The 10994-nt window shown below is 53.0% G+C and overlaps 1 protein-coding gene across 1 annotated transcript; it reads left to right on the top strand.

The window, feature by feature from the left end:
• Positions 1 to 1347: 1347 nt before the first annotated feature.
• On the top strand, positions 1348 to 10939 carry pnkp (polynucleotide kinase 3'-phosphatase; the record flags this gene model as incomplete). Its single annotated transcript, XM_080185252.1, has 7 exons — positions 1348 to 1510; positions 3992 to 4038; positions 4726 to 5145; positions 6172 to 6251; positions 8218 to 8275; positions 10484 to 10591; positions 10868 to 10939. Coding segments are annotated over exons 1-7 (912 nt in total), but the record flags the coding sequence as incomplete, so codon positions are not given.
• Between the last annotated feature and the right edge of the window lie 55 nt (positions 10940 to 10994).

Genomic DNA, 10994 nt, shown 5'->3' with positions numbered 1-10994 from the left:
GCGCCGCACTGCTCCTCAAGATGGCGCCCGTCCCTTCCCGAAGCAGGGGGAAAAAACCTGTCCCTGACCAAGATGGCCGCCCCATTAACGGTCCACCCCTTTACCAAGATGGCCACAGGCTGCTGCCGGCGCGCACGCGCAGTCCACACCCCGTGGCCGCCCGGCTGCCGCGGCCGTCGTCTCAGGCGCAGGCGCACTCAAAGGGGGGAGTCTGCGCCCGCCCCCTTTTCTTCGGTTGCCCCTCAACAAGATGGCCGACTTCACGCCAACTCCTCCCCGCACCCGGGCCGGCCGATTGTCCCCTCATAAAGATGGCGACGATCAGGCCCGTCCCCTCCTAACGCGGTGACGTCAGGAAGGGGAAATACAGGGGCCGGCGCGCATGCGCAGGGGTGCCAAGCCGGAAGTCAGGAGCTGAAGACAAGAGGAGGTGAGTCTTTGGATGGAGAGATAGTCAACATCTTATAGAGGCCTATAAAACATCTTAATATCTTATAAAATATCTCAACATCTTATAGAGGTCTATAAAACATCTTAATATCTTATAAAATATCTCAACATCTTATAGAGGTCTATAAAACATCTTACTATCTCATGAAATATCTCAATATCTCATAGAGGCCTATAAAACATCTTAATATCTCATAAAATATCTCAACATCTTATAGAGGCCTATAAAACATCTTAATATCTTATAAAATATCTCACTATCTTATAGAGATCTATAAAACATCGCAATATCTTATAAAATATCTCACTATCTTATAGAGGCCTATAAAATATCTTAATATCTCATAAAATACCTCAATATCTTATAGAGGTCTATAAAACATCTTAATATCTTATAAAACATCTCAATATCTTATAGAGTCTATAAAATAACGAGGGACACAGATCAGCTAGATAGTCAATATCTTATAGAGGTCTATAAAATGATGAGGGGACACAGATCAGCTAGATAGTCAATATCTTATAGAGGTCTATAAAATGATGAGGGGACACAGATCAGCTAGATAGTCAATATCTTATAGAGGTCTATAAAATGATGAGGGGACACAGATCAGCTAGTTTGAAATATTCCATACTCCCTGGGCACCGCAGGGGATGTTTTGTGGCTCCTTCAGTTGCTTTGTTCTGGTGTTTTAGGTTTCCTTTGGTGTTTCTCTCCACTCTGACACAGCATCTCTCCCTCTCTGGACTCACCCCTGCAGTTGTTGATTTTGGTTATGAGCCGATGAAGGGCAGCGGATCGTACGGACCTCCCTGGCTTCCACCTCCCTCGCACAGAGTCCCGGTTCAGACACGGTGTAGGCACCGTTCTTCCTGACCCCCCTCCCCCCACCCTCCCCCCCCACCGCTCCGCTACCTGGTGTTGACGTGGAAATGGAGTGCGTCGTGCTGAGTGAGGATGGATTACACGACCCCATCGTACTGCCAGAAAACACGCCGGTCACCCTCGGACGCGGCCCCCAAACCCGCATCACGGACAGGAAGTGCGGGCGTCGGCAAGGTAGGAAAGGGGGCAGAGGGGAGGGGTGGCGGGGGGAGCTGTCCTGAGGATTCAGGTGTGGGTGAGGGGCAGTTCTGAGACCCACACCCCACCCCCCCCCCCCCCCCGTTAGATTTGATTTGATTTGATTTGATTTGATTTGATTTACTTTATTGCCACATCAGGACTTCGGAGCAGGAGTAGGATCAATAAGATCACGGCTGGTCTTTTCATGGACTCAGCCCCACTTCCCCGCCCGCTCACCGTAACCCTTCACTGTTCAAAGATCTGTCCATCCTTGCCTTAAAAACAGGTCAATTAGAACAGAGAAAATTCCAGCACAGGAACAGGCCACTCGGCCCCTCCAAGCCTGCACCCACCATGCTGCCCCCGTCTGAACTAAAACCCCCTACCCTTCCGGGGACCATATCCCCCTATTCATGGATTTGCCCCTTAAAACTCACTACCGTATCCGCTTCCACTCCCTCCCCCCGGCAGCGAGTTCCAGGCACCCACCCCCCCTCTGTGTAAAAAATCTGCATCTCCTTTAAACCTTGTCCCTCGCACCTTAAACCTGTGCCCCCCCCTAGTAATTGACTCTTCCACCCTGGGGGAAAAAGCTTCTGACTATCCACTCTGTCCCTCATCATCTTGTAGACTTCTATCAGGTCTCCCCCTCAACCTCCAGTGAGAACAAACCAAGTTTCTCCAACCTCTCCTTATAGCTAATGCCCTCCATACCAGGGGCAACATCCTGGTAAATCTTTTCTGTAACCCTCTCCAAAGCCTCCACATCCTTCTGGTAGTGTGGGTGACCAGAATTGAATAGTAAATGGCAGAACTCTTAAGAGTATTGATAGGCAGAGGGATCTGGGCGTACAGGTACACAGAGTATTGATAGGCAGAGGGATCTGGGCGTACAGGTGCACAGAGTATTGATCGGCAGAGGGATCTGGGTGTACAGATACAGAGTATTGATAGGCAGAGGGATCTGGGCGTACAGGTGCACAGAGTATTGATCGGCAGAGGGATCTGGGTGTACAGATACAGAGTATTGATCGGCAGAGGGATCTGGGTGTACAGGTACACAGGTCACTGAAAGTGACAATGCAGGTGGAGAAGGTAGTCAAGAAGGCATACGGCATGCTTGCCTTCATCGGCCGGGGCACTGAGTTTAAAAATTGGCAAGTCATGTTGCAGCTTTATAGAACCTTAGTGAGGCCGCACTTGGAATATAGTGTTCAATTCTGGGTCACCCACACTACCAGACGTTACGGCAGGGGTTGGGGGGGGGGGGGGGTGCATAGTTTCAGGGTGAGGTGCAGGAGATCCGGAGGGCGTTTGAGAGTACAGTTGTCACTCAGAGGCTGGTGGGGGTCTGGTACACCCAGCCTGGGAAGGTCAAGGAGCCAAGAGACCTGACAGCCCTGTTTCACCCCGATAAGCGCGAGGTGATTCATTTTGGTCGGACAAACTCGAACGCGGGTTACAGGGTCGACGGGCAGGGTTCTGAGGAGTGCGGAGGAACAGAGAGATCTCGGGGTTCGTATCCACAGATCTCTGAAGGTTTGCCGCTCCAGTGGAGAGAGCCGTGAAGGAGGCTGATAGTGCGTTAGTGTTTATTAACAGGGGAGGGGTTTGAGTTTAAGAGCCGTGGGGTTATACTGCAACTGTTACCGGAGAGACCACATTTGGAATATCGTGTGCAGTTCTGGTCACCTCACTCTAAGAAGGATGTGGGAAGCATTGGAGAGAGTGCAGAGGAGATTTACCAGGATGCTGCCTGGTTTGGAGGGTGGGTCTTATGAGGAAAGGGTTGAGGGAGCTGGGGCTTTTCTCTTTAGAGCAGAGGAGGATGAGAGGCGACTTAATAGAGGTTTATAAGATGATGAGGGGGATTGATAGTCTCTGAACGTCCACTCTATTTCCTCGGGTGGATGTAGCTGTTACTAGGGGGGGTATGACTATAAGGTTGATGGTGGGAGATATAGGAGGGATGTCCGAGGTAGATTCTTTACTCAGAGAGTGGTTGGGGTGCGGAATACACTGCCTGCTGTGATAGTGGAGTCGGACACTTTAGGAACTTTCAAGCGGTTATTGGATAGGCACATGGAGCACACCAGAATGATAGGAAGTGGGATAGACTGATCCTGGGATTGGACACAGCTCGGCACAACATCGAGGGCCGAATGGCCTGTACTGTGCTGTACTGTTCTCTGTAATCTTTAAAAAAAGCATTACTTGAAGCATCATAAAGTTCAGGGATATGGGGACCGGCGCAGGAAACTGGGATAGGCGCGTCTTTAGTGGTGGTTATTGTCGGGGGCAGACTCGATGGGCCGAACGACCTCCGTAGTGCTGTCTGGAGGGCTGATAGGGGAACCCCACCCCGCTCGCTGCTGAGAGTTCCCCACTGGGTCACAGCCTCGGGGGGGGGGGGTCCCACTGGCCAGTGCTTTCCCTCATGGCTCCTGGGTGATGTCCCTGTCTTCTCTCCCGCAGTGGAACTGGTGGCTGACTACAACAGCAAGAGTGTCCGGGTGAAACAGGTAAGGACTGAGGAGAGGTCTCTCCGTCTCCCCCCCTCTCTGTCCGTCTGCCCCCTCTCTCTCTCTCTCTCTATCCATCTCCCCCTCTCTCTCTCTCTCTCTGTCCGTCTCCCCCTCTCTCTCTCTCTCTCTGTCCGTCTCCCCTCTCTCTCTCTCTCTCTCTATCCGTCTCCCCCTCTCTCTCTCGCTCTGTCCGTCTCCCCCCCCCTCTCTCTCTCTCTTGTCCGTCTCCCCCTCTCTCTCTCTCTCTGTCCGTCTCCCCCCCCTCTCTCTCTCTCTGTCCGTCTCCCCCCCTCTCTCTCTCTCTCTGTCCGTCTCCCCCCCCTCTCTCTCTCTCTCTGCCCGTCTCCCCCCCCCCCTCTGCCCGTCCCCCCCCCCCCCCCGCCCGTCTCCCACCCCCTCTCTCTCTGCCCGTCTCCCCCCCCCCCTCTCTGTCCAGCTCACGCCCCATCCTGCTCCCCACTCTCGCTGCCCACCCCCTCGCTCTCCCCCCCCCCCACCGTGCCCACGTTCCCCCCTCACGCTCCGCCCCTCTCGCTCCCCCCCTCGCTAACTCCCCCCCCCCCCCTGGTCTGGCTGCGGCTCCCCCCCCTCCGGCTCGCCCCCCCCCCCACCCCGCCCCACCTCTGGCTCACCACCTCTTGCTCCCCCCCCCCCTCCACCCTCACTCTGTTCCCTTGGTTACAGCTCGGAATGAACCCGACCTCAGTCGGGGACCGCGCCCTGCGGCCGGGGTCAGAGGTCACGCTGCGGGAAGGGGAGACCCTCTACGTGGTCAACCGGCTCTACCCCCACGTGGTGCGGTTCCGGCCCGCGGACCCCGGCGGTCAGTGGCCGGGGGCCAAAGGTCGCGACCCCGCCGGCGACCTCGGAGCGGCAGCGGGCAGGGGTCCGAAGAGGCCTCGTGACCCTCCCGTGGACCAGCCGGGAACCGCCGGGAAGCGGGTGAGGACGGATCAGCCGAGGGACGGAGGCAGGGCGGACGGAGGGAGCCCTCGGGATTCCCCAATCCCGGAGTACGGAGACCAGGAATGGCCCGAGGATTCCTGGATCGAAAACAACAAACTACTCGTCTTCACAAAGAAGGGAGTGAGAGCCAGGTCAAAGGTGAGGGGTCGCAGGGCGCGGAGGGGTTCGGGGTGGTTTATATACAGAATAACAGATACCCGGGAGTGAGTTACAGACTGGAATCTAATCGAGGGGTTCGGGGTGGTTTATATACAGAATAACAGATACCCGGGAGTGAGTTACAGACTGGAATCTAATTGAGGGGTTCGGGGTGATTTATATATAGAATAACAGATACCCGGGAGTGAGTTACAGACTGGAATCTAATCGAGGGGTTCGGGGTGGTTTATATACAGAATAACAGATACCCGGGAGTGAGTTACAGACTGGAATGTAATCGAGGGGTTCGGGGTGGTTTATATATGGAATAACAGATACCCGGGAGTGAGTTACAGACTGGAATGTAATCGAGGGGTTCGGGGTGGTTTATATATAGAATAACAGATACCCGGGAGTGAGTTACAGACTGGAATCTAATCGAGGGGTTCGGGGTGGTTTATATACAGAATAACAGATACCCGGGAGTGAGTTACAGACTGGAATCTAATCGAGGGGTTCGGGGTGGTTTATATATAGAATAACAGATACGCGGGAGTGAGTTACAGACTGGAATCTAATCGAGGGGTTCGGGGTGGTTTATATATAGAATAACAGATACCCGGGAGTGAGTTACAGACTGGAATCTAATCGAGGGGTTCGGGGTGGTTTATATATAGAATAACAGATACCCGGGAGCGAGTTACAGACTGGAATCTAATCGAGGGGTTCGGGGGGGTTTATATATAGAATAACAGATACCCGGGAGTGAGTTACAGACTGGAATCTAATCGAGGGGTTCGGGGTGGTTTATATATAGAATAACAGATACCCGGGAGTGAGTTACAGACTGGAATGTAATCGAGGGGTTCGGGGTGGTTTATATATAGAATAACAGATACCCGGGAGTGAGTTACAGACTGGAATCTAATCGAGGGGTTCGGGGTGGTTTATATATAGAATAACAGATACCCGGGAGTGAGTTACAGATTAGAATGTAAGCAAGTTTTTTTTATTCTTTATTCATAGCTTGCTGCCTTCGATATTGATGGGACAATAATTACTACCAAATCCGGAAAGGTTTTCCCCACAGGCCCTGATGATTGGAGGTAAAGCAGCTGGAGATATATTAACATCAGTAACACAGGGTGCTGGGGGAGAGAGGGGTTACTGAGTGACAGTGTGAGGGAGCTGGATTAACATCAGTACAGATACAGTCAGTAACACAGGGTGCTGGGGGAGAGAGAGGGGTTAGTGAGTGACAGTGTGAGGGAGCTGGATTAACATCAGTACAGATACAGTCAGTAACACAGGGTGCTGGGGGGAGAGAGATGGGTTACTGAGTGACAGTGTGAGGGAGCTGGATTAACATCAGTACAGATACAGTCAGTAACACAGGGTGCTGGGGGGGGGAGAGGGGTTACTGAGTGACAGTGTGAGGGAGCTGGATTAACATCAGTACAGATACAGTCAGTAACACAGGGTGCTGGGGGGGAGAGAGGGGTTAGTGAGTGACGGTGTGAGGGAGCTGGATTAATATCAGTACAGATACAGTCAGTAACACAGGGTGCTGGGGGGAGAGAGGGGTTACTGAGTGACAGTGTGAGGGAGCTGGATTAACATCAGTACAGATACAGTCAGTAACACGGGGGTGCTGGGGGGAGAGAGGGGTTACTGAGTGACAGTGTGAGGGAGCTGGATTAACATCAGTACAGATACAGTCAGTAACACAGGGTGCTGGGGTGGGAGAGAGGGGTTACTGAGTGACAGTGTGAGGGAGCTGGATTAACATCAGTACAGATACAGTCAGTAACACAGGGTGCTGGGGGGGGGAGAGAGAGGGGTTACTGAGTGACAGTGTGAGGGAGCTGGATTAACATCAGTACAGATACAGTCAGTAACACGGGGGTGCTGGGGGGAGAGGGGTTACTGAGTGACAGTGTGAGGGAGCTGGATTAACATCAGTACAGATACAGTCAGTAACACAGGGTGCTGGGGGGTGGAGAGGGGTTACTGAGTGACAGTGTGAGGGAGCTGGATTAACATCAGTACAGATACAGTCAGTAACACAGGGTGCTGGGGGGGAGAGAGGGGTTACTGAGTGACAGTGTGAGGGAGCTGGATTAACATCAGTACAGATACAGTCAGTAACACAGGGTGCTGGGGGGGAGAGAGGGGTTACTGAGTGACAGTGTGAGGGAGCTGGATTAACATCAGTACAGATACAGTCAGTAACACAGGGTGCTGGGGGGGAGAGAGGGGTTACTGAGTGACAGTGTGAGGGAGCTGGATTAACATCAGTACAGATACAGTCAGTAACACAGGGTGCTGGGGGGAGAGAGAGGGGTTACTGAGTGACAGTGTGAGGGAGCTGGATTAACATCAGTACAGATACAGTCAGTAACACAGGGTGCTGGGGGGGGAGAGAGAGGGGTTACTGAGTGACAGTGTGAGGGAGCTGGATTAACATCAGTACAGATACAGTCAGTAACACGGGGGTGCTGGGGGAGAGGGGTTACTGAGTGACAGTGTGAGGGAGCTGGATTAACATCAGTACAGATACAGTCATTAACACAGGGTGCTGAGAGAGGGGTTACTGAGTGACAGTGTGAGGGAGCTGGATTAACATCAGTACAGATACAGTCAGTAACACAGGGTGCTGGGGGGGGAGAGAGGGGTTACTGAGTGACAGTGTGAGGGAGCTGGATTAACATCAGTACAGATACAGTCAGTAACACAGGGTGCTGGGGGGAGAGAGGGGTTACTGAGTGAGGGAGCTGGATTAACATCAGTACAGATACAGTCAGTAACACAGGGTGCTGGGGGAGAGAGGAGTTACTGAGTGACAGTGTGAGGGAGCTGGATTAACATCAGTACAGATACAGTCAGTAACACAGGGTGCTGGGGGAGAGAGGGGTTACTGAGTGACAGTGTGAGGGAGCTGGATTAACATCAGTACAGATACAGTCAGTAACACAGGGTGCTGGGGGGGGGAGAGAGGTTACTGAGTGACAGTGTGAGGGAGCTGGGTTAACATCAGTACAGATAATATTCAATGTTTTTTGTCTGTCGCAGAATCCTCTACGCTGAGGTTCCTCGCAAGTTGAAGCAGTTATTTGCGGATGATTACAAGGTAAAGATTTCCCTCATTGCGGAGATGTTTTAACAACCTTTCAGATTTAAGTTGTGTGCGGATTGCCTGAATGGGATCCTCGCTGTTACGATATCGTCAATCAGGAACCGATCTATCTCTGTCTTAAAGACACTCAGGGACCCGGCCTCCTCTGGGGCAAAGAGTCCCACACATTCCCCACTCTCTGGGTGAAGAAATCCCTCCCCATCTCTGTTTTAAAGGACCGTCCCTTTACCCTGAGGTTGTGCCCTCTCTGGTTCCAGTTTTTCCTACTGGTGGAAACATCCTCTCCCACGTCCCACTCTATCCAGGGCCTCGCAGTATCCTGTAAGTTTCAATAAGATCCGCCCCCCCCCCATCCTTCTAAACTCCCAACGAGGACAGACCCAGAGTCCTCAACCCGTTCCTCAAGCTCTTCATTCCAGGGATCGTCCTTGTGAACCTCCCTCTGGATCCTTTCCGAGTCCCGGCACATCCTCCCTGAGATACGGGGACCAAAACTGCTCCCAAAATGGGGGGGTCCGACCCAGAGCCTTATCCAGCCTCAGAAGTCCATCCCTGCTCTTGTATTCTCGCCCTCTCCACATGAAGCTAACATTACGTTTCCCTTCTTCACTGAACCTCCACGTTAACCTTAAGGGAATCTTGAACAAGGATTCCCGAGTCCCCTTGTGTAGGTCTGGATAGACTGAGCAAGTGGGCGAGGACCTGGCAGATGGAGTACAATGTTAGCAAGTGTGAGGTTATCCACTTTGGCAGGAATAATAGCAGGAGGGATTACTATTTAAAGGGCGAAAAGCTGCAGCATGCAACGGTGCAGAGGGACCTGGGGGTCCTTGTGCATGAGTCGCAAAAACCCAGCCTGCAGGTGCAGCAGGTGATCAGGAAGGCGAATGGATGCTGGCCTTCATAGCGAGGGGGATTGAATATAAAAGTAGGGAGTTATTGCTGCAACTGTACAGGGCACTGGTGAGGCCGCAGCTGGAGTACTGTGTGCAGTTTTGGTCGCCGCACTTACGCAAGGATATTTTGGCCTTGGAGGGAGTGCAGAGGAGGTTCACTAGGCTGATACCCGGAGATGAGGGGGTTGGACTATGAAGAGAGACTAAATAGACTGGATCTGTACTCGTTGGAGTTTAGAAGGATGGGGGGGGGGGATCTTATAGAGACGTATAAGATAATGAAGGGGATGGATAAGGTAGAGGTAGAGAGATTCTTCCTGCTTAGAAAGGATAGCAGGACTAGAGGGCACAGCCTCAAGATAAGGGGGGGTGCAGTTTAGATCGGAGTTGAGGAAGAACTTCTTCACTCAAAGGGTGGTGAATCTCTGGAATTCTCTGCCCGTTGAAGTGGTGGGGGCTGCCTCGCTGAATATATTTAAGTCACGGATAGATAGGTTTCTGATAGACAGGGGAGAAAGCGGGAAAGTGGAACTGATCCCACTATCAGATCAGCCATGATCTTATTGAATGGCGGGGCAGGCTCGAAGGGGGCTAGATGGCCTACTCCTGCTCCTATTTCTTACATTCTTAGGAGGTGGAAGAGAGGATGTGCAGGGTGTATGGGGGATCTTTGCTTATCCTGAATGCGAGGGAGAACTCAAAAAGTCTGACAGCAGCAGGGAAGAAGCTGTTCTTGAGTCGGTCGGTACGGGACCTCAGACTTTTGTATCTTTTTCCCCGACGGAAGAAGGTGGAAGAGAGAATGTCCGGGGTTGGAGGGGGGGGTCCTTAATTATCCCGGCTGCTTTTCCCCGAGGCAGCGGGAAGTGTAGACAGAGTCAATGGATGGGATGCTGGTTTGTGTGATGGATTGGGGGCTACGTTCACCACCCTTCTGTAGTTCCTTGCGGTCTTGGGCAGAGCAGGAGCCGGGTTGGGGTTACACGGAGGCGGAATTTAGCACGGCACAATGCACCCCTAACCAGCACGTCTTCGGGTCTGTGGGAGGAAACCGGAGCACCCGGAGGAAACCCACGCAGACACGGGGAGAATGTGCAGACTCCCGCACAGACGGCGGCCCGAGCCGGGGATCGAACCCAGGTCCCTGGCATTGCAAAGAGGGAGTTGCTAACCCACTGTGCCACCCACGGCCCTGCAGGCAGGCTAACCCTCTCTGTAAACTTGGCATCGCTGCTGTTCCCCAAACTCGGGGCCTGTCCCTTTAAATGACAACCGACCAATCAGGCGGGCCTGCCCTTCCTTTCAGATCGTCTTCTTCACCAATCAGAAGGGGATCAGCCGGGGGAAGCTCCGCCCCCAGGATTTTAAGTCGAAAATGGAGGCCGTCATCAGCAAACTGGGCATCCCCGTACAGGTAGGTGTGGCCGGGGTGAGGGTCGGTGCTGAGGGAGCGCCGCACTGTGTGGGGAGGGTCAGTGCTGAGGGAGCGCCGCACTGTGAATGTGGGGCTCGCTCCCACTCGGGGGGGAGAATGTGGGGCTCGCTCCCACTGGGGGGGTGCTTTCAGGTGAGTAGTGTCGCTGTGTGGACGGACAGGGCAGCTGGATAGACGAGCAGGAAATATTGTTAAAGAGGGAACCCAAATGGGGCACAGTTCGTCAAACATTCCGTCTTTCCCCTTCCCACACAGGTTTACGCTTCCACTGGATTGGGATTCTACCGGAAACCGATGTTGGGAATGTTAGACCATTTGCGGGAACAGGTAAGAGAGACGAGCTCAAACACAGGAATATACACAGTGCGGCCCCCACACACTC

The sequence above is a fragment of the Carcharhinus amblyrhynchos genome, unplaced genomic scaffold, assembly GCF_965287045.1.
Source record: "Carcharhinus amblyrhynchos unplaced genomic scaffold, sCarAmb.v2.hapA chromosome_1427, whole genome shotgun sequence".
Lineage (NCBI taxonomy): Eukaryota > Metazoa > Chordata > Chondrichthyes > Carcharhiniformes > Carcharhinidae > Carcharhinus > Carcharhinus amblyrhynchos.
Note: the sequence above shows the minus strand (reverse complement) of the source record. Positions and strands in the feature narration are given on the sequence as shown.